Here is a 24,385-nt window from a genome sequence, read left to right on the forward strand (position 1 = left end):
GCGTCTCTGTTCTTTCCTTCGTCCTCCTGCTACTGACGCTCCTCTCCCTCCTCCTCCTCCTGGATGACCTGGATGTCATCTGACGGAGAGGTGGGCAGGCTGGCCGGCAGGCTGGGGAGGAGGCCATCTGGCTGCTGCTGCTTGCCGAGCTCTTTGCTCTTCTCCTCCTCCTCTATGGTCTTCTTCCACACCTTGTGGTTCTCTGTCAGGTGTTGCATAATGCTGCAGAACAACCTGCGGCGGCTCTTCCTCCTTTCTGCAACAAGGAAAACACAAAGAACGGTTTAAAATGATCTAGATTGGCTTACTGGGCTCTGTTTTTTCGAGGTAAACTCGACAATACGGATGAGCTGTTGGTGTCTTACTTGGTGCCAGATCGTCCTCTAGCTCATCATCCTCATCCTCATCTTCATCTTCATCTGTATCAGTGTCCACCTGCCCCACCTCATTGTCTTCATCTGATCCCTCTTCATTAATCCAGTGGCCAGGAAGCAGGCCGGCGGCGTCGTAGGAGTTACAAAGTGGTCCTACAATGTGAGTGATGAAGGACTCCTGCAATTTTGCCAGCTGTGGAGAGGAGCGGTCCATGAAGGGGCTGATGGGTAATCCCAACGTCGCCTCCTCGTCACCCTGCAGATTAGAAACAAAGATTTTGGTTAAAAACTTCTCAAGAACACAGATCTTTATGATAAGCCTTGACACAAACTATACTCACAGAAAGGGGAAGAACAATATTAATGTGACACTTTCTAAAAAATATTTGTTTTGTTTTAGTGTTTTTTTTAGAAAGCCACATTTCCCGTGCAGGACAATAAAGACTGAACTGGGCTGTAAAGTCCTCTCTAGACTATTAGTTGCCATATATTTTAAATTGTTCATATACATATGCATATCTGGGATAAACTAAAGAGATTGATGTATGTCACTAATATAATTAATCGCTCCCTTTTGTTGTTGTCCCTTCTCCTGTAAACTCTCCTCCTAAACTGAATTGTATATATTCTATATCAAATCAGACACTGATCCATAGCACTGTCTATTACTATTATCTTTTTTTCAACCCAAAGTTATTTTGTACTGGTCAGGAGGTACATCCCTGAAAAAAGATCGTGACCCACTGCTTTAGGGTATAGGTGGATTACTGCTGACCGGATGGATTGACGGAGAACCCGTAAATATAATGCCTCAGATGACGCCGGACATAGAGGCATAAAGGATGAGAGAATCTCGTCTGAGGTATTCCTTCTGCCTTAAGTAAAATTATGAAGATGAATGAATAAAATGGTCTGGGGTAACTGAACACACATTAGCATGCAATCATTACCTGCTCATAAAATTCATTGACGATGCCTTCTGTCCACTTGAGGTGCAGGTCACGAACTTTTGCCGGCCCATTGATATCTGCCAATTTGATACACACTTGGCACACCAGCAGCCTGTCATTCTCATTGGTCCAATCAATTCCTGGACTGTTCATATCATTGACCTGTTAACAGACAAAACAAACAAACAAAGATGGATGTCTTATTACAAGTCGACTGATTTTTCCTGCATCCATCATGCTGCGTACGAACTAGTCACTCATAACTAAACATTAACGTACCATCCTAATGTTTCAATCAATATTTTGCCGGATATTAAAGGATCAATAAATAGATAATCATCTATTCTGGTCATATAAATCTGTTAGGATTTCTTCAGCTCAGACCTTGGCATTGAACTCAGCCAGGAAGTCAAAGTGCTTCTTGAGGTCTGTGGCCAGTATAGCCTCGATGACGAGGAAACGAAATCGCTTGAACTCCACATGATCCAGGTTGACCAGGAAGTTGAACTCGGGCCGGGACAGGTAGAGGCTCCAGGCAGACGCAGCGTGGTGGTTCTCCAGCACCGACCTGTCATTGTACAGCACCGCCTACAACACACAGGAGGGTACAGCCAAGTGGTGAGAGAGGGAAAAGACAGCAGGCTAACAAGATTCCTACAATTTCCTTGAAAATGTCAGTAATACATTTGCTTACATAATACGTCTGCATATGTGTTACACAATTGTGTATGGCTTTAAAAATAGCAAGCACTCAGTAAATGAGATAAACAGGATGCGAGGGGATTTGGTTATACAAGTAGAAATGTAACCGCCTCAAACCCAAGTATTGGTGATGTAACAGACATGTTAAAAGTAGATATGAGGACATTGGATACCACATAGGCATCATTAGCAATCAATAGGTTCAGAGTTCCCTGTCCGTTCTTTTAACCCGCTTTCCTGGGACTTTTACAGAACCCAGACAGTTTGAGTGCTATCAGTGGTCATGTTGAGAAAATACAATATTTAAACAGGGGCATGCAGCTTTCCCCCCTCATTTATTTACATGACTGACCACAGTGAAGGAGCGGCATGGGGATCAGCTGGGTGTGTTACATATGAGCTCCTCTTGAGGCCGTTTCTACAGCGTATTTGACTTTGCGATAATGTCGGGAGATTAAATAAATAAGTATTGTATTTGCGTAAACCGAACATTTTGCTTTCAAAAAGGCTTCATTTAAATTTGTATTATGTCGTTTGTAAGGAAAGTCATTTAATGAAAATGTTGACTGTGAAGTTAAAGATTAACTGTAAAACTAGAGTTTCTGTAGGATACTAAAAACACCATTTCAAGAGAATTGTTTCTAGTTCTGTAAAAACAGCGTTAGGCAGCAGAGGTGATTTAGAGGGATGTTGAAAACAAAAATGATTATGCTTTAAAACATTAGATACAATTGGATATGTGAGCAGTGCATTGTGTGTGTCTTAGTGCATGTCTGGGTTGATCATTCATGACTATTTGAGTTGAGTGGCATTTTTTTTCTGCTGACAGACCTGCAGCATCCACCAGCACCCAGTCAGACAGACTTTGTCACCACTGCAGAGAGACAGCTGTGTCATTTTTGTGCTTGCACAAAGGGCTCGTCTTTCATGGTTAAGCCATCCGTGGTTATGTTTGTCTTCCTGTTAGAGGGCAAGTTGCAGACCTGTTGCAAGCAGTGTCCCTTACCGTGGAATGGTTAATTTAGGAAATCGCAGACAAATGCTGAGACTGTAGCGAAGGATCATATTTTTCATTTAATTAATATATTGTGCATTTCATTGTCAAGCTTGGACAACTGCAGCAATAGTGCACATACACATGTATGGAATTGTCTGGTGTAATAGAAGAGTTTAAAGAAAGCCCTGCACTTCACAAGAATAGCAGGCAAATTGGACACCAACGTTGAGATATATAAATGCATGTAGTTCAGTTTAGTATCAAGATGGCCAATTTAAAAAGGGGACTTAGGTGACAGCCAATAATCTAACGTTACTTAACAATCAGTATACGTTTGTGTATATACTCTGTCTTCTGACACAACAGTTGAATGTCATTTTTCATAAACCCATATTTTGAACATTGGATCCTTTGTTTCTGTAAACACAAGTGTGTTTATGTTTTTCCCAGTGAGCTTCAATACGTTTGTCAATGTATTCTAAAACACTTTCAAGTACCAATAAAAGCTACAGGATACCTGAGATGCATTAGTGGCTACTAGAAAGGCATTTGTGCGACCGGGGTGGTCATAATCGTGCATTGCAGCTGCTACATAAAGGGCCATGAGCTCCAGGGCAGGTATGTTCCAGGCCAGGCAGCCGTAGCTGTTATCTGAAATCGAGGAGCTTTTGGAGGAAGCGTAGGATATCCTTCCTGGAGAGATCCCACTATCTGAATCTGGAACACAACAACAAACATGATGCGTGTCAATGGACGACACTGTCAGTCTAACATATCTTTATAATTTAAGTAGATATTGGATTGAATGCAAAATGGAGGGAGATATGGCCAATCAGTATACAGACACACAGTTCTATTCTCATTTGTTCACTACTCGACTCAATTTCTCATATGTCATATCACTGCTGTTTTCTCTGTCCCTTCTTATCAAATGAAAGTTGTTCTGGCGGCCTCGAAGTTAGACGTCAGCCCCAGATCATTTCTAATTGAGCTCAACAACCATTAGTAGAGACGGGGAAGTTCTGCGTTTCGGCAAATGAAAGTCAACATCCCATAAAGAAAGGAACTTTTAAAAGACCTCCCAGTGTGATATGCGACAACAGGCCTTTGATCTCTGTACTTTCCCAACATTTGGTTCACCCATCTTAGATAAACTCAAGATCAATCTAGAGTTTACTTTCCCATAACATTACAATAGTATATTTTATCATTACAGCTTTTGTGAAAACTGTGATTAGAGCCTGTACAATGAAAACCCTCAATCCACTCAACACATCGAAATATTACATAATGTAACCATGCATTTAGCCTGAGAGGGTTGTTGTACAGTCAAGTGTTCCGATTGTAACCGGTGTTTCACAAACCATCTAACAGATGTGTAGGAACAGTGAGTAAATAAGCCCACCTGTGTCACTTCCTGTCACATGCTCACTGTGAATCTGCTGGAACCCGGGGATTGGTCGAGTGGTCAGGTACCAGACAGCATGGAGCACATCAGTAGCATGGACCCTGTTGTGATCTGGAACCATGATAGTTTAAATTAGGGTATTGTACCATGTACAGTGCACGAGCACGCACTTCAAATGTTCGATCATTTATGGGTAACGACAACTGCAGCTTAGCTTGGCCACACAATAGCAACACAGTTAACAACCTGGGTTGACATAAAAATAAAAAAAACTTTGACTTTCTTGAACACTACAAGGTGTAATACTCACAGGGAATGTCCCTGTAGCCACTTTCCAGAGCACAGAAGTATGTCATGAACTCCCTCACTGGGATCTTGAAAATTTCAAACAGACACGTGTCCTGGAAAAGGGTGTATGTCACCTGGGGAAACACACGGCAGCTTTACTGAAACACCAATCAGAACACAACCAGCTCCCTCACCGGTGCTCAGTGGACATTAAAATATGTTGAACATAAAAAAGGACTTTGTGCAAATCATTATGCATTATGCAGGTTAATTATCTGAGCAGACATATTTCATTTTTAGGAAAAGAAAAAAAACAACATTTGCAGTTATTGAAATCTAAGCAATCTAATAATTTTAATTTATAACTTGCATATTTACATGAAAGTCAAACGAAATGCAAAAATCCATTAAAATCCTTAAAGGCTGCAATGATGATTATATCCAATTCAAAATAACGGATGGCTATTCTGAGGAGAGTGGACAGGCCGACAAAATAAAAGAGAATAAAAAAAATAAAAAGCTACAGGAGATGAGGTTCGAGCGGGTTGTACTAACATAGCTGAGTATCCTTCCGCTCTTCCCTCCTGTTCTGTCCACCAGGTCAAAGATCTGGAAGTTCCAGGTGTTCATCCTCTCCATGAGCGCATCATGGTCCTCCAGCATAGGATCGAGTCTGAACTTCTGCCCACCCTGGAAACAATCAGAAAGAAATGGTAGAAATTAGTAGAAGTATTGCTTCTATTGACACATAATGCTCTGAACATGCAAACAACTAATTCATAGCTGAAAGAATAGTACAAATAACATGACAAAATGAGTAATTGTTCCTTCAGCTGTTCTGCAGTAAACAATGCCATCGTAACTCGGAGCCCAAGCACACCTGTGATTCCTGAGTCTGCTGGTCTTTGCTGGAGCTCTTGTCCTTCTCCTGCTCTGCCTGCCTCTGGTTACCTGCAACGTCTGGCCTTCCGTCCCCAGACACATCTACCTCCACGCTCTCCTCCCTGATGAGAGGCTCTCCTGTGAAGTCCAACCCTTCACCTGCTGCATCAACAGAGCACAGGAAGCTGTGAGGATATGGACGCATGCACAGACACTAGGTTCGTATCTTGTTGCATGAATTTTAAATTTCATTTAAATTATTACATTGGAGTCCCAGAATGTCTTTTTTATTTATTCACCTTATGGACTTGCAATATATTGAAGTGTTTACATGTGCTTTTATTGGCCCAAAACGGGTCACTGTTGTAAACTGAATAGAAAAAAGGAAATGAAACTTTATACTGGTTACCAGAAGGTATAGCAGCTATTGAGGAAGTGATTGTAGTAAACCATTGAGAAAACACAAGTTCATTTTCATCATGTTCGTCTTGCTATTAAACAAAATGTTACAAAATGAAAATATACATACACAAATATACATCTGTTAGTCTTTGTGTGCATCAACTTGGATTACGTTTGCAGTCCAGCAGAGGGCAGTGTTTACCCTCTAAACTGCTGACAGAAGTGTTTCTCTTTCCATCTCCAGCAAGACTGTCTGCCACCACACCGATACACTAGTTAATGTGCATGAAATGTATTTGTGTGTACCCGAGCGCCTGCGTTGAGCCTCACTGGTGAATGGTTGATAGGATTCCCCCGTTTCAATGGTGGAACCTCCCTTGAGCATCTGACGACCACAACTAGAGTGGACACGACAATCACAGACAAGACCAATTGCCGTTATGACCACGAACCTGAAATAAACAATGACACGCCGCTTCAGTACTGCAGGACTCACCTGGTGCACAGAGAGAAGGGAGAGCTACGGTGGCCCTGCTGGAAATCAGGTGAGCTGAGGGTGAATCCCAAGGGCTTGTGCAGGTTCAGACTGACACTCGGCTTTGTCAGGAAGTCAGCTGTGTCCGGGAACTCCACAGGCGATCGGGTGACGAGGGACGACGAAGAACCTGTGCCTACTGCAAGAAAACTGTGGCTTGGTGAGGAGAGTGGGCTCAGACTGGGAGATGCGCCTGGAGAGGACGAAGGGAGATCAGGAAGAGAGAGTGGCATGAGATTCAGTCCAAACACGAGCAATTAATCCACATGTAGTGTCTTAGAGAAGTGTTATGGTTCAGTCTCACCTGCTCTCCTGGACCCGGCATGGTAGGTGAGGGTGACAGAGGAAGACCTCTGTTTAGGAATGGTGAGCAGGTTTGGATTGGGCCCATTAGACAGGGCTGAGCTGGAGCACAAAACACAGATATTCAACTCTGGCTTAAACAAAAAAAAAGACTCCAAGCATACGTTTAGCAAAGATAAAGAAGAAAATCAGAAATACTTGATGTTTCACTGTCAGGCACTCTTTGGCCAACAACATAGTCTCTACTGCCACCCTGTGGAGATGTAGAGGCACTGCACCCCAGTGTCGACAACAAGTTTGTTGTTTGAGGAAATTGAACACTGTGCAATACATTTGTTGACAGTCACCAAAAGAGCCTGACCTTCTCTTAATGCATGTGAACAGTAAGTACCATTATTATTACTGTATTTTGTTCACAGTTTAAACTATGAACGTTATTTCCTCGTTAATCAACTGTGATGAAAAGGGAGTTACTGCACTTTGGACTAGTGCAACTATAACCAAATGACATGTTATCAAACGATTAATTATTATGAGAAATACACAAAATACAACCACTTTTCAACCACTCTGTTAATAATTGTAACACCTCAGCATTGGCGTCTAACTGTCAAACCTGGCTTCTCTAATCAAACTCAAATGTGATCTTAATTTCATACCTGGCCCTCACAACAGGTATATAATACCCAGTCGACCTGGTTTTCTGTGAAGTGTATTGTTTCTTTTTTTATAATGAAAAATGTGTTTTTGCTTATTCAGAACTCACTGAGAACAATTCATAAAACATTTTCAGGCTGAAAAATGACCCTAGATTTCACTGTGCACAGGTGCTGCTGAGCCACCTGAGGAAGACCACAGCGGGAGTAAAGTCACATTGACTTTGGTTCAGGTCACAGTACAGCACAGGTAGCGTGATGACAGTGTGTGTTTCTAAGCGTGTCTTTGTGGGTACCTGGTCAAGTTGAGTTCAGGGTGGGGTCTCTTGCCATTGTTGCGTTCCCAGCGTAAAGAGGCGGAGTCAAGAGAAGAGAGCGCTGAGGAAGAGGTGGAGCTCCGCCTGGGCTGAGGGGTAGGGAGACTGTTTCTGCTGCTCAAACCCTAATGGGGAAAAGAAGTCTCCAGTATTGGCAAATAATGTTTTTACACAAACTGAAGATGCTGGTCATATATATATATATATATATATATATATATATATATATATATACACAAACACACACATATATTTATGTATGTGTGTGTGTGTGTGGCAATCCTTTAACGGCATTAACTATTTAATCATGCGTTAACTGCATGTTGGTTTTTTTGCATTGGGAGGAGCTTATCGCTTTAAATCTCTCCCAGACGACGTAGTTCAGACCTGGGCGTCTTACGGCTCTCCCAGTCCTGCCCGCGTGAGTTCAATCAAACATGAAAAATAAATAAAAAAGATGCATTACGCTAACACTGCTTTTACTTTGAAGGCAATTTATGTAAATATGCGGGCTCCATAGCCTCACCCACAGGCATTGTTGACGAATTGAGCCTAACGTGAAAGCATGTTTTGTTATGTAGCTTCTGTTCTCAACGAGCAACGGTTCTGCAACAAGCAGCTTTGCCCCACAAAGCGCTCACACCAGCATGTTCCGCATCCAGATTGAAAGTTAATCGCTCATATGCAAAGCTCCTGACCCCGCGGTCTGAGCCACTGTGGCAGAGCACTTTAAGTCAGGATAACTTCTGGATCTGTACTCTTCTCTCAAAGAGGTGAACTTTCCACACATCACAAGATGTTCAGTGCTCTTGTTCAAGTCAACACAGACGTGACTTTTCTCACTGAGGAAGAAAAACTGACCTGAACTGAAAACATGAAAAGCACTTATTGCTTTTGTATGAAGTTAATCAACTGCTGGTCTTTAACGTACATCTTTAAGGTAACAGACTGAACATGGGCAAAAGAAGGAATGTTTGTCCCTCACAGGGACCCTTACTACTGAACAGTACCTGTTCAAAAAAAAAAAGAAAACAGATTTATAAAGTATATTTGTATGTATGTTAACTTGCTGACTTAGTACTCATCTCTTTAAGTAACCATACTCGGTTGGTGGCGTTGTAGTGCTTTTACCCACCTTAATGGTTTTCCTGTCACTCCTCTCTACAGAGTCCTCCACCTCATTGCAGGGGTAGAAACCTGGGAAGGGGGTGAAGGGGTTGACCCTGGGACGGCAGGAGCCCGAAAATGTCCCCATTAGGCTTGAGATGCTGCGTAGAGCTGAGATGGTGGGTGCCGACAGGGAAGAATCCATCAGTAGGTCTGACACCAGGTTCCTGGCCTCGTTGATGACTGAAAGATCCACACCGTTGCCGCTCACTGCACCCTGCCATATGCACACATACATCACACAGATTAGGGAGCAGGGCAGCAAATGAACTGGCCGAGGGCAACTTCAGTCCAGCACACTCTAAAGTAGTCTTATCCCAAATATCGGCCAATGGCTTGTGGAGCCTCCTGCTGGAGTACACCAAAATATCAACAACAGGCAGCTTGACAATCTACTGCTTCATGCCACTATCTTAAAAAGAGGTTTGGTCTAGCAGTTATAAAAAAACCACTGTAACCCATATGAAAACTGTAGTGCTATTCTAATATCTACTGAAATCTCATAAATTGTAAGAGCACTGTAGCACGAACAGGTGTGATCCGTGCGTTATTCAGGGAATGTTTCATGTGGGAAAGTGTCCTGTCTGGCTTGGCTCTGCCTAACAGGAACAAATAATGATTTTTAGTCTGTGGGAGCTAAATTCTTTGTTGGATTACACAAATAGTTTAAACAAGACAAAGAATGTCTGAGTAAGATAAAAAATGTGGCATGACAACAATTCCAAGGTCATTGTATGCCAACTTTTGCACCAGGTGAATTTTGCCTGACCAAAAATGTCGGCAAAAGAACCGAGTGTACGAAAGGTGATTTAGAGACAGTTCCCCCCCCCCCGCCACCCTCTCTGAGTAGACCCGCATTATCTGTGTGGTACTTGGATGAACCACACACAGATACATTGAAGTTACAACGTAAATAAACACAGTACTGACCTGATACTGTGGTTTGTACCAGTGCTTCAGATCCCAGTCCCACAAGATCATCTGAAAGACACAACAACTGCATATTATGTTTGTGCGTAACAGTGACTATGGAACATATTTACATCAAAAGTGCACAAGCTTCGACTGCCGCTCCACAGAGTACACTCTCTTATGACTTGTGAGGTTACTGGCAGGTCAGCACCAGAGTTTCTGTTAGTCTCTTTTACCTGTTGTCCAAACATACAGTGTGGTAACAGTTTACACTGAGGATTTCCTGCCACTACTACAGGTATTCTAATGCACGATGCTTCAGCCACAGCACACTGGGGCCTTTCACAGAAAGCAAAAGAAGAAAAGCAAACCACAAAAACCACCACGCTGCGTCTACAATGGAGCTATGAGATCTTATCTGGCTCAAACTACGTCAAACTGGCAGCATTTCCGCGCTATCTGTGAGTAACCAAACAGCAGCTCTCACACGTGCGCGTTACAGTGGTGTTCAGTCAAAGTTGCAGCAGGTTGTGTAACACGAAGTTGCAGGGCCTGAAATAATGTAAGCGTCGGCTCAAATAGAAATACATAAATGATTAGTTTTGTTAGTAACTATGTTTGTTACACAGTCCAATTATACTTTTGCACATTCATTGATCTTCCTAACATGCATTTTATTTGGTCAGCTATGCACATTCAAGTGAAAGCACTGAAATCTATCACTTTTGACAGCAGAGCAATTGAAAACATAAAGGCTTTCCGTTTGTAGTGAATCAGTCACGTCATGCGGTGACAAAAGAACACAAATTGTACGTTTCCTTCTGTGTTTCAATGAGTAGAAATATGTTTGCTACATAAATCCAGGCAGTATGCGTTTCTTTTGAAGAGCAAAAGTGCAGTCTCACCCCACACCACAAGAGGGAGAGACACAGACATTAAGCCTCAACCTCACATGTAAACACACACCCTCACATGGCCTTCTTTTAAACATCATGGTCAGGAATAATCAAAGCACATCATTAACATAAAAGATGTTACACACTGGATTAATCAGTCCGTCACATTCGTTCCAAAATGCAAAGAACATCAATAAGATATTTAGTTAACCAAATTCCCAGTATTCAAGAAATTTGTTTTTAGAGGTAAATTTCTAAATGTACTCTTATATAAACATACTCATCTTCAAAGCCAGATTTTTAGTAATATTTATTCAGACCTGTTTTACTGTTCTGCATACGACGCTGACAGTGAATGTAAGCTATAACTACGGATGATAAACCATCTCCTCCCATCAGTAACTGTTTCATTGATCAAAGTGGGATGTTGGGTGTTTGTCATCAGCATCTGTACAATGCTTCCAAACATTTAATATGGCAAATAAGCACTGTCATGGCAACCTGACATAGAGGCCAGCAAACAAAGCTCTGTACACCATGGCAACACGATGGCGGGAGACGGCCGGAGGACAGAGTTGTTGGCCTTCTGCTTGTTTACGGAGAGACGCAGGAGGGCTGAAATGGAGGGGGAGACGGATAAATGGTCGAGGAGAGGATGCCATTAAGCAGAGTTAAGGACAAAGAACTATAGGCAGAGATTAAAAAAAGACACATTGACACAATTAAATATAATGTATGCTTGGCCTTAATTTAATTCGACCTAAAGATAATGTTTAGTTCCCTTTTCGACTGTCCCTCTCGATCACGCCGTGACACTCTTCAGTGTGTCACACAATATAAAATAGTCTGTGTACAATCTGTCTTCACCTTCGCACACTATGCCTTTGCTTATTTTGTGCACAATGCACATGAATATCTTCTCCACCTGACACACAGAAACAGGAAAATCTGGCTCCGCCCCCACCAGGCAACCACTTATTTACAGTGAAGGCCTTCTGCAAGATGAGATTTGAATCCGTCAATGAACAAGAGACATTTTCCTTCGCTGTGTTTTGAAAACATAACATGAGGGCAGACACGGAGGCACACAACAGCTGACACTTGAGACACCTGCACACATGAAGACACACAAAAGCACGACAACTTTTCGTAGCATTTGTGAAACAAACGTTGTAGACATGCAGCACAAGGAGGTACACGCACTTTGAGTATTTCTATTTTGTACGACTTTTTACGACCACTTTTCCACTCAACGGGCTCCGTTTGAAAAGGGATATATTACAATTTGTACTTGTATACACAAATGAATCATGAGACCATCTTATGAAATATAATGCATAACTCAACAGTATATAACGTATATACAATTACCAGGAATAATGAGTAATAATCTCTGAGTACATTTATTAGTAAAGTTTAGCTTGCATTAATTAATTTTTTTGCCACTTTTACTGAAGAACTTCTTCCAGCACTGGCTTTCAGGTTAGGGATGCTGAGAAAAGAAGAAGAAATATAAATAACATTAACTCATGCTATAGTGTAAAACTGATATTTAACATGAGGAATGTACATTGTTATTTTATGGGGACATTTTTGCAATTAATAATTCCACCTTTCAAAGGTTTTCTCTACTACTCCTATACTTTTCATTTGGGGCTGGCTTTTAAGCACACATGCACAGAAAGTGCTTGTTTGACTCGTATAATTGCCCATATCCATTGCATCTGCAATTCTGCACAACATGTGCATAAAGATTAAATATTGTGCAAGTAAAAAAATGGATATAAATGCCCAGCTGCATGAATATACAAAGCAAACTGAGAGAGACACATTGATCCGGCTTTTTCAGTCCCAACACAGATACCTTCAAAATAAACAGGAATTACAGTTCGTTCTCTGAGGCAGAAATACATTTGTCAAAATTGAAACAAATATGTAGTATGTATAAAATGTATAGTATATATATACATTAAACTGAAGTGATTAGATTGGCCCCATTGTCACAGATATCCAATCCAGCTTTTTTTTTCGGTCCAGCCAGACAGTAGTCAATAAACCTGTGCAAGCTAGTAGACGGCCAGTTGTTACACCTGCGTGTCATATTAGCTGGGCTCTGTGGTGTGAGAGGTGCTAGAACTGATAAAAACACGCTAATAAGAGAGTGTGGGGGGTTGGGGGGGTAGAGAAAAGGTATCAATGAGGGAGGCGGGCATTTGTATGGAGAGAAGCAGGGCACTGCTGACGTCAGCCTGCAGCGACGCACACATCGTCAGAAGCCCTCTCTGCACACGCACACGTCGTTAATCAGGACTGGGCTTTCGTTGTCAAGACACGCACAGGAGGAAAAGATGATAGAGAGAGAGGAAAAGAAAGTGCACAGGCTGGCTTGATTCTCTTATGCCTGATCAGGAAAGAGTTAACCAGATGAGAGGACTGCAGAGTCTGTGCGTGTGTGTGTGTGTGTATTGTGTGTGCGTGGGTCCTATTGGTATGGCATAGCTTGAACTGCCAGTATACGGCTGGGCCTGTACAGCTCTGGCAGGTAAGCTGACAGGAGGCCAGCAGCAGACACTGATCACTATACATAATCACTATAAATAATCACTATAAATATATCAAATAATGTTGGGTACCAATGATACATAATGACTATTTTCTTCTTAATCTATGTTCATCTTCCTCACAGATAAATACAAACACAAATGGTCATGGAAAAATAAAACAAGTGCAACAGTGAACTTACATAACCCTGATACCAAAGACAACGGTAAGAAAAAATACATAAATAAGAAAGAAGGTTTAAACTAAAATCATATGGAAGTGGTAAAAAAAATATATATTTAAAGTGGAAATAAGGCTTTGACAAAGACACGATGCAAAGTATGAACGTTGGAACGAGGACAGGAAGCATGCCCACAGGAGAATGGAGTGCTTGTTGGCTTACAAACACAAGTGTTGGCCCAAAATCTCACAATGTCCAAAATGCTAATTGTTGACATGAAGCAGTGGAGCTCAACCTAAACAACAAGCTAAACAACAAGCAATTGTATCTCGGGTTTGTGGACATTCATAAACTTTTCAAAGCTTCATAAACACGGCCTGATGTACAACATTTATAGACACTTTTTCGGCATGAGCAAACGAGACATAGAAAAAAATGATTACAGCACCAGAGTCTCAGTACAGACGCCCATGAAGATGTTTCTGTGTGACTCGTCTTTTAAGTTAATTCAAAAGCAGAGTTGACACTGCCGGCATTTGTTTCTACATATACATTCTATAATTCTAGGATAGAAGATAACGTTTCATAAAATGTTTGTAGGATTATAAAAGCATTAAAGACATTCATCTTGAATGTTGAAAACAACATTAGAAATTTAACAATTGAAGGGTTCCTAATATACACATTTTGTATAATTGAAAATATTAACATTTATTAAAATCTTGCAGCTTTAAAGACAGATCTTTGGTAACTTCTTTTCACTAAATATATCAGATAAACACATCAAAGTTCATAGCAACAATGCCGTACGTCATGCTGATATATTTTATAATTGATTGATCATTTCATCAATGTGTGACAAAATAAATCAACCACTATCTCAAAATACCATAATTTTACTTTTTTTTCCGGTCAGTTGTTTTACAACGTCATACAAAGTCTTGTAAAAATCTTTTTGCATCTGTGCTGCTTGGCTCGCCACCCGCCCGCAGGTCAACAAGGCCAACGGGAAAACTTTTGGTCCTCCAGATGGCTAGTCCGCCTATGGCTGTCACCAGTGTTGTCAGGGCAACCTGGCAGGACCATGGAAAATTCTTTGACTAGGGAAAGGAGCTTGTGCAAAATGTCATCCCTCTCTTTCACACTCATCTACCACTTCACTGGACTGGTGTTGTTCAGCTGCTGCCCTGCAAAAGCCAGCATCCATTGGTGTCATTTATAGAATTAAGTACTTCAGTCTGACCTTAAGATCGGTTTCTGGCACGAACAAAGTTCACCACATCACACTTAGTGATCCTCTTACCTGAAGAGCTGTTTATCAATCTAAATTGCTTTGTTGGGAGTCGCATTGCTTTGGAGATATCAACCGGAGAGATGTCTTCCTTCTCTTAAATATATTGGGACCATATGGCACTCTCCAGAAATCCTGACTTTTTATTTTAGATAATCCACATACTTTGTTGCAGGTAGTTTCATGTAGGAAATATAGTTCTGGAAAGAAACATTGCAGTTCAGTTTTCATGGCACTTTGAGCTCCACAGGCCGAGTCCCATTGTATTTGAGCGAACACACACACACACACACACACACACACACACACACACACACACACACACACACACACACACACACACACACACACACACACTCTACAACAGGAATATCTAAAATTAGGCTACTAACAAAACAATCCATATTGATAAAAAGCACAACACGTAAGAGGAAAAATATATATGTTTTAATTCTTATTTTGGGGTGAACTGTCCCTTTAACGGATTCATGTCTCGTTTCTCTTTAGTCTGGTTGTAAAAATAGCTCTTTGAAATTTAATGTCACAACAGATCCATGAACAACTTCAACAAACTACTTTTTGAATAGTTTTCATTATTATTGCAATACACTTTCCATTAAAAAAACATTTAATAGGCTTTAATTAGAGTGAGAAGTCGCCTTCTAAGTTTGCATTTTCATCTCTTTATCCTTGTGAGTGGAGGAAAAGAAAGTACACCGCAAAGCACATCATAGGTCCATTTCAGCCCACAAAGTAGTATTCTTTAAAATGTTCACAGTGCAAAGCCTTCTGGGTATTAATAGAAGCCAGAGTGTGCTTAATGTGGAGACAGCCGGGCTAATGAAGAGCATGAAATAGGCTTTGGAATAAACGTCCCGTCACTCTGCCTTGAGAGTATTTCAGGGACTCATCTGTCTTGGTTGTCTCGGTCCTCTGCTCTATATGTTAACAAACACAAGTGGCCCATAATTTCTTTGGGCATGTCACAACAGAATTTTCACATGGAAATGTACAGTGACTCAGAGGGAGATATACGCTGTCGGGTAGTATAAAAGAAGCTGATTTTTAGCATGATGCAGTACAAGTTTCTTGCCAGATAAAGATCAGTGTCTGGATGGCATTAGGTTACTTGACACCATGTCCCCATGTGCTACAGGAGGCTAACAAGGGAGCAGCACCGAATAAAGGGAACACGGGCACCGAGGTGGTATCAACATTTTTTGGCTCCAAGTATTTTTCGTAAAGTTTACATTTTAGAGGCTGAAAAGAGTGTTGAAACGAAAATAACTAGGATCAAAGATGCGCTTAACTTTTGATTCACTCATTTGTTTCCTCTTCACATCTCAGCACCATGTCACAACATATGAGGAAGATATTCTTATCGCCAATCTGTGAAAGAAACCATGAATGGGAGATTGCTATCTTGTAATATAGTAGGTTTCGCAAACGGTACATCTACGAGCCTTTATCCACAAAGTAGAAACACTCACTTCGAGGTCAAAAGCACGACCTTTGTCACAAGGCAAGATACAGTGAAACAACCTTTTATGACCTCCATAGCCATACTCTCTCTAGACAGACATGGTTGTTGTTAATTAATAGTCACAGAAGCGTTAACAATGCAACCACAGACCGGAAATAAAACAAAGTGAGCAGAACTTGAGTAGTTTTTAAGCAATTCTGTTTTGTGTGGGACATATTTAACTCTGTTGTATAATCAAGATATTTCCAGTAGGAAGTATTTTATGAACTGTTTGCATTTTAGTGAAGGACATTCTTTGTAAAGGATTTTCTGTGCTGCCTCAGTAGTTCCTGGAATAATGCCGTGTTCACACCAAAACACGTTGAGAATATTCTCTTTTTTGCCTGATTTTACTCGCCCAACATTTTATGTGGTTAATTCCCTTTTTCACTTTTTGCAACCAGTTACGGCGTAAAGGGCGCGCGGCTTGAGCCACGTTACCCTTAGTGGCCAGCACATAGCCTCACTAGCTAACCTAAACTGACCCGGTCACATTCCTTTAAAACAGTTTTCATTTCCGCTGTCGACCATGGGACATTAACAACTACTTCTGCGTTATACTCGTTGTGGAAATAACACAAATGTCAGAACATCAAAGCGAATATTCGCAATGCTTTTTCGCGTCATTCACGCTACCCGGCCAAAAATGAGCTTTTCCGCAACCATTCGCGTCTGCATTGACTTTACAATCTACTCGCGCAAATATTTAACACACCATAAGATCATCTGCCGTTACAATAAATAACTAACGTCATAAATTTCTTTATTGAATTCTCAATGTGATGTTATCCAATTTAACTATAAAAAAAATCACAAGCAAGGAAAATAAGTATAATGACATATTCTGTGAAAAATGGAGTTTTGTCCATGACCTCCAGTTACACACACATCTGCATGCACACGCACGCGCACACATAACAGTTGCAGTCTGCTTCCGGGCTGCTGTGCTACGACCCCCCAAAAAAAGCAGATGGACCAGAACAAGACTGACAGAAGAAGTGAGTGGAAGAGCCAGTTGGAAAAAAGCCGGAAAATGCTTTGTGCTGGACCAATTTAGATGGCGCTCTATTCCAATACTGTCATTTCATCAAGACCACAAGATTGGATAAATCGAAGGGACATGGAATCGACATAGTTTTATCAGACATACAGTAGGGTCCTCGTGGTTAGTTGTCCATCATGGTGGAGACCCCTAAGAATGAAAAGAGGCCTAAAAAAAGGCTGCCACCGCTATAATGGAGTTAAAGCAGCAAAAGCATGGGTGTAGGATGAGCTCAAGAGGCTACGAAGAAAAGCACTTGAAGGCTCAGAAAGGGAAGGCAGGACTAGACATCCCTCAGGCTACCGCTCTGAGGCTGCAGGTGTGTCCTCGTTTCAAGTCTCGGGAGGTACTAAAGGGTCGCAGAAGTCCTTGACCTTGGATCACTTTAGCTTCCACCAGAAAGAGATGCAAGAAGGACAAGAATAAAGATAGATGACCGGATCGGTAAGAACTCTTTTTTCATTGATTTGCATCAATATGAATTTTACACCTAACCAAATTAGATAGTGTATTTACTGAGGAAAGCTAGAGAATATCTAGTTGCTATTACACCCTTGAGATTTAGAAGAACTGAATATAAAGGGTTTATTTTGATGTAAGGATGGAACAACAAGTTTGTAGCTTAACCAGAGACACACTTCTTAGTTTACCTATCAGCATTGACTCAATGCCAATGCAGTAATCTGAGTAAGGTCAACCCTAGTACATCAATGAGGAACTTTTTCCCACAATGTTATGTTTCATGTCTGAACGGCACATAACCTTTTGATTGTACTCAACACCCAAACTCAGTCGGCAGCTACCAATGCTGCCAAATTCAGACTGCACACCAGTTAAAAGCATAAAAAAAAGATGAAATTGTATTTGAATCTGACCAACATGCATTTCCCTTTATAATTTAATGCTGCTGTGTGCTATCTAGTAAATCAGAAATGACAGAAATTTAGAAGTAAATCTAACTAACTCTAAGAAAACTAGCCGCACTTAGGAAAGATTTGTTTGTTTGAAACTGAGTCTCTTACATTCACAGCTACTCAGCAGGTCAGATAGAATGCAAGCATAGGTCTACACACTGCAAACAAATATTTAAAATATGTATACTGTAAACAGAGCTTGTTAAAAAGAGATTCAAGCAATAAGTTGGTGACAGCAAAAAACAAGACTATTTTTTTTTAAGATGACAATTTTACACAACAAAACATACTCCACTCCACATAAAAGGGATTTAATCCATGCATGACTTTGGCCTCACATTTACCGGAAACCATTCACTAAATCTTGCCCCTATAAATAGTTGCAGGCAGTCTGCACTACAGTTTATGGCTGCAGGTTACATTTTATCAGAGCTTATGTTTTTTGTTGACCCGGAACGTAGCAAGTCCTCGCTATCGCAAGAGATTGGCCAGAATATAGGTATGTATGACCTTTGGAGAGTGGTGGCAGAGAGCCCAAGTGTAAATACTCTGAATAGTACTTCACAAAGTCCTTTCTGCTGACATTGATTTGCTGATCTGCAGGTTCATAAATATCCCGGGTTCACCCAGTGTGAACACAAGTAATTAATAAAAGGACCATTGACCTTATGACGCACAGAGAGCACAGTCAGAGCCAAACGAGGGCTTCATATCATCAAAAAAACATTTAATGAGCTGTTTATTCATGGACAATAAGTAACCACATCCGACTGGTCTCTCTGTTTGGTTTTCCTTTTCTTACACCTGTATCAGCACAATTGGTAATTGCAACAAGCTGTTTGGAATTAGTATCATCAAAGACATGCGAGAAGACAGAGGTGATGTCAGTGCCAATGTTTTTGGTTGAAAGTGTGCACAGGCAGCCCTGGACCAGACAGCTTCTCTGTTCAAGACACCCTGCACACATGGAGCCGTAATATACACAGTCACATGGCTTTTTGTTCCATACATTTTATCTATGTTTGTTTACGATCTTACTCAATGAGTTTGAGTCCTAGCAGGCACATGGGATCTACTGGGTTTTTAGTCACCGAGCTCTTGAACTTTATTTCGGTGTTTAAAAACCGACAACAACGCTGTGTGAGAAATGACAGCCTCCTCATTGAGATCGCTCTGGGCTCCGGCGCAGCCTGGTGACAACGTACACCCTGGCTCAGCTTTTACAACGATGCAATATGTCATATCGCTGCACACTACCCTGGCTGGATTAAATTGTGTCACTGTGGAAACTTTCCTGAGTTAAACATTTTTTTCTCTTTCTATAATAACCTCCTGTTTGGTGTTTTGGTATCTGATGGGCTTTTAGTAGGTTTCCATGGATCAGATCTGCCGTAATTGAATGATGTTTAACATTATGCATGTTAACTGGTCATGGCAGCTGCACCACATGTTTGTTTGTACCGAGCCGTCATTTAAAAGGACAGTTCGGGACATTTTGAACAGGCTGTTCATTTGTGTATAATTCAGCGATAAAGCGATTACTGGATTAACAGAAACCATTTTGAAAATTGATTGAGTGGTTAAGTCATTTACCAAGCAAAAATGCAGCACACTCTGAGGCTCCAACTTCTCAAATGTAAGAGTAAGCTACACTTCCTGTTATTCACATCAATGTAATATTTTGTAATTTGTTGTAAAACAAATAGTCTATATTCTCAGCATATCCTAGTTTTGACTGTGTCTCTCTATCAAAGTGCAAACATGTCATGTATGTCTTTCACACGCAACCTGTTTTGACCACCGTGGAGCCCAAGACCAAGCTATAGTTTGGAGACTGGGAGACCTGAGTAACAGGAAGGTTATACCTGATATGGACATGTGAGCTCGATGAGGAAGGCTCGAAGCCTTGTAAGGGAACATCTGGTTTTATCATGAAATCAGTGCAAGCTCCTCTCATAAACACAACCTAACGCCTGAGCCCTGGAGCTCTGGCCAATAACAAGCATGTGAACACAAACGCCATCCATCAGAGCCGAGCCGTGGGAGGAGTTCACAGGGAAGTAGAGAGAGTGAGATAGACACAAAGAGCAGCATGAAGAGACGTAAATTGTGTGTAAAGTAAATCATTTACAAGTGGCAAACGCTGGCTCTCGGCAGCTTCTTATTTCTACTTTACGTATCAAATTCACAAAGCTGCCTTTAAAGCTGAGGCGGAAAAAAAGCTTAAGAAGCTTACATTTGTACACTTGTCAAGTTAAAAGGTCAAAATCAATATGGAACAGGCCGCTCTTGAGTGCCTCAACATCTGTCTACTTGTCGTTAAAGTTATTTGAGATTGCACTCAAATGACTTATGGTTATACATTATGCGGATAATTTAATCAAATTCAATACACTCTTCTTGGCAAATTCATAGTGAGAGTCTGTTTGTGTGCTCCTTATTAATGAAGGGCATGTTGCTGCCTGTCTTTTCTTGCTTTCCTGATGGTCGAGTGAAGGCCTGGGTTGGATCATAGCGGTAAACTTCAGCATCCTAGGGGGCTCCTTCATATACTTTTCAAAATGCCTCACAGCCACAAAGGTTTTTTTGTGTGCCGATTATAGCTGGATATTATTTTTTACAATGTGTGATAGTCTAGAGAAACTTTGCTGGGTGACACAAGATCATAAAAGAAGTGGCTGTAAATCATTACGCTCATACACACAAGTCCAGGGGAAATTATTACAATGCTCTGCAGCTCTATGGAGCCTTTTAGCCTCTTTTCGAACAACATTTTGGTTTAACATTCAAGTATTTACTTTATGGTTCAGACCGTAGTTCCCTGCTCTCAACATACGTCGTCTCCAGCAGCAGCAGGGAGCTGTTTTCAGTCAAAAAGCTAAACTGCCTAACAACAGACAAAGAGAGTAAAACATGTAGTAACCTAAATAGAGACCAAACCAGAGATAAAAGCAAAGTGAATTTTACACTTATAAACATGACCCAAATGACATCATAACGTCACTCCATATCTGCTAAATGTGTAAGTCGGCAACCGTCTGCTAACATTAAGGCTATACACAGTACACGGTCAACATTATTACGTCAAGGCTGTGTGTTTGGAAGCTGGTTTTGGATTTCTGCTGCCCTATAATGGTTAGAAATTCAAGAATGCAGCTTTAGGGTCTGTGTTAGAAAAATTTCAAATGGCATACTTTTTCTATTTTTACTTTGAGGACATACTGCAGCTGCCATTTACAAAGTATGCACTGTTGAATGCAGTATGCATTCAATTGGAACATACTACTTCCTCAGAACCTTGCACCTAGAACTTTGATCTTCTCGCTCATATCTCAGCTCAGCAGAGGATTGTGGGTCAAAATAGCCAGAAAAGCATACTGGCTTGCACACTGCAAAAAGCAACCGGATGTATTCGGACATCCTGGTATTTTTGGCATACTGCATTGACATACTAGTTTCTGGGACACACTAAATCTTTTTCCAGCACACTAAATAATTTGGTGGTATGTGTATTGTAAAAGACAGTTCTCATAGATCTCCATGAAAATATAAAATGTCACACATTTCTGGATTTTCTGAATATTTTTGATAGCTAAATTGTCAAAGATAGAACTCAAGTTCGGTCATCCCATTTGACGCAGATATTACAGGCAAAGCGCCTTCTTCAGTGTAAGTGAATTACCCACGAGTGTGCAACAATCCACTTCCCTAGGTATGGCAAAACAATCAACAACTGACTGCTTTTTACAACAATGTGTGGGCAAACAGCAACCCCATGCTGATAGTTTGCAACACTGTAACACGCCAGGGGACTAAATCATACACTGTACAAGGCCCAAAATGTATTTCCTCGCAACGTTAAAAAAAAAGCAACAAAAATATATTTCATGAGAATAATCCACCCTGCTTGGTAAAGGGGTGGGGTGTTTCACACTGTAGATTCCCTGGTGTTTAGTGCACGCAAAATGAAGTGAAACAGCCATGACGCGCTCCATGAAAGCAACATGTATCAACTCCTGTTGTGAAAGAGTTAAGGAGTGTAAAAGACATGCAGTGAATTTCCTAAAATAATCCACCGTTCTTCCTGCTTTTAAGAAATATTGCAGAAACAATAATAATATTGCAGAAATAATATTTGAATTCAATAGATATTTCTGCAAATTAGCATAAGGGCATTCCAGAGAGGCTATTTGGGGGTGACAGTCATCACAGGATGCAGTCACATGACTCCAATTCAACAACTGAGCACAGGATATCTAATTAATTCATAGATACTTATCTTCTGCTATGGATGTATTGAACAAACAGAAATCAGCACAAAATGTATCCTGGATGGCAAATGAAGGCATAATAGAAAATAGAATAAAGTTTATTTGTATGCAAGGGCAATTTTTTTTTTTTTAAATTCATCTTGCAGGTTACCATTTAAACAGGCTACTTTCAAATAGATGAGGGTCTTGAGTTAACCCCCCACCCTCCCACCCCACCCTAATATCCCATCTTCAGCAGGGCTCGGTGAGGTCTGCCTCCATCACCTGAGACAGATGCCACATGACATAAATACTGGAACACTGGCCGACTGTCAGAGTCACACAAACAAACCGGAGGTAGGTTTACTAAACAGAGTTAAGGAGAGCAAAGGTGAGACCTACATGTAGCCAGTTTACCAAGCTTTGTGTAGTATACAGTCCTTTGACTTTACATTTCTAGGAATGAAGACACTGGCACGACTGAAAAAGTGCACTCCTGTTTATGAATAAAGTTTAAAAAACGGGCAAAACTTCAGTATTAGCAATAGTTTGACAACAGTGATTGTCAAGTTGTAGAATAAAAGAAAAGGGAGAGCTAGAAAATGTCGATAGCTTTGAGACATTTGCTTGTATCATTCTCAATTGTTTTCTTTATTAACTTTATTGAATTGTTAATTGTCTATTGTTTCGTGAGTCTTATATCACTCGGGGCATTTTGGATTAACCACACCAGCTTCCATTTTTCAAGCATACAGACATGACTAAGATCCAAGTGGGATTGAAACATATTAAGCTTTGTTCATACTCGTGCTTGACATCGTGACGCGAGCTCTGAGCGTGCACGGAGACGTTTATACTCAATGTGCTGTTCGTTGCATGATTCTTCTGAACGCCAGGGAGCGTACACACTAAATGTACTGTGAAGAAGCAAGAGGACAACAAGTGTAACACGCATAAAGCCATAAACCAACCTCCACAATGCAGAAGAGGAATTGCAATTAACTGAAAAATCATATCTCATATTCATGGTTGACTTTATTGTCTTTGTACAAGCCCTGTAAAGAAACCAGTCCCGTATGAAATGTACTATAAAGAAAGGTTGAATATCCTGGAAACAATTTGATTTAGCTGGCAAAATATATCGTCAATTGAATATTTTGAAGACTTTCTGTTCCTAAAGCGCATGTAAAAACAAATAATTGGCTTTGTGTATAAGTACTAGACATGTTACTGGCGTTTTTATCAGTGAACTATTTGTGACAGTGTGCGCCACAAGCACAAAGTTAAAAAAATGTAGACACACGACGAGAGGCCTGACGCGCAGGCTGTGGTTACACTAAAGCAAGAATAAACTAAGCTGCAAACCTTTGTGGAGTGAGTATGGTGTGCAGGCGCAACCTTTTTTTTCATTGACGTCGTTTTCTGGTCGCCTTATTAATGTTAAAATGTTGTTCCAACACGTGAAATAACAATCTGCATAATTCCTTTAAAAATAATATTTCTTAAAATACAGTTTTGACTATTGTTTTTTTTTAGAAATGAAAGAATCAACATCACTGTAGGTTATCGCCATGAAGCGTCTGACTCACTGAATCCTAGCTACGGCTCCGGTGTCATGATACGTAATCCAGACTTAACGACACCCACAAAACATTTCAGTGCTGTTTGTTTTGTGGAGTTGCACTGCCTGAATGTGACCTTACGCTTGTTCCTCTGACTGCTCTGTTGTTCCATGACATGCAAACAGTTAACTTCACTGCATTATCTTCATGGGCAGCCTATTAATGTGTCCAGAACATGACAAATGATCTTTGCTAAATACATAGTTTAACAGACCTCTATGATACTTAAAGCC

The 24,385-nt window shown here is 40.8% G+C and overlaps 1 protein-coding gene across 3 annotated transcripts in view; it reads right to left on the reverse strand.

The window, feature by feature from the left end:
* The window catches only part of pde3b (phosphodiesterase 3B), a 36,727-nt gene that overhangs the window by 644 nt on the left and 11,698 nt on the right, over positions 1 to 24,385 (reverse strand). The window contains exons 2-16 of one of the 3 annotated variants that reach the window (XM_068596047.1): positions 9,912 to 9,962; positions 8,950 to 9,198; positions 7,794 to 7,939; positions 6,843 to 6,943; positions 6,500 to 6,731; positions 6,334 to 6,401; positions 5,600 to 5,763; positions 5,275 to 5,409; positions 4,742 to 4,853; positions 4,429 to 4,542; positions 3,541 to 3,740; positions 1,709 to 1,912; positions 1,325 to 1,486; positions 366 to 630; positions 1 to 256 (exon numbers count right to left, since the gene is read on the reverse strand). The exon at positions 1 to 256 is cut by the window's left edge and continues 644 nt beyond it. In XM_068596047.1, coding sequence (XP_068452148.1) covers positions 30 to 256; positions 366 to 630; positions 1,325 to 1,486; positions 1,709 to 1,912; positions 3,541 to 3,740; positions 4,429 to 4,542; positions 4,742 to 4,853; positions 5,275 to 5,409; positions 5,600 to 5,763; positions 6,334 to 6,401; positions 6,500 to 6,731; positions 6,843 to 6,943; positions 7,794 to 7,939; positions 8,950 to 9,198; positions 9,912 to 9,962 — 2,430 coding nt within the window. In that variant the 3' untranslated portion in view covers positions 1 to 29. Of the gene's footprint in view, positions 257 to 365; positions 631 to 1,324; positions 1,487 to 1,708; positions 1,913 to 3,540; positions 3,741 to 4,428; positions 4,543 to 4,741; positions 4,854 to 5,274; positions 5,410 to 5,599; positions 5,764 to 6,309; positions 6,402 to 6,499; positions 6,732 to 6,842; positions 6,944 to 7,793; positions 7,940 to 8,949; positions 9,199 to 9,911; positions 9,963 to 24,385 lie in introns of all 3 variants that reach the window. The other 2 variants (XM_068596046.1, XM_068596045.1) reach the window with 2 other exon arrangements.

The sequence above is a fragment of the Clinocottus analis genome, unplaced genomic scaffold (assembly GCF_023055335.1).
Source record: "Clinocottus analis isolate CAN_PGR_092001 unplaced genomic scaffold, fCliAna1.0.p SCAF_33, whole genome shotgun sequence".
NCBI lineage: Eukaryota > Metazoa > Chordata > Actinopteri > Perciformes > Cottidae > Clinocottus > Clinocottus analis.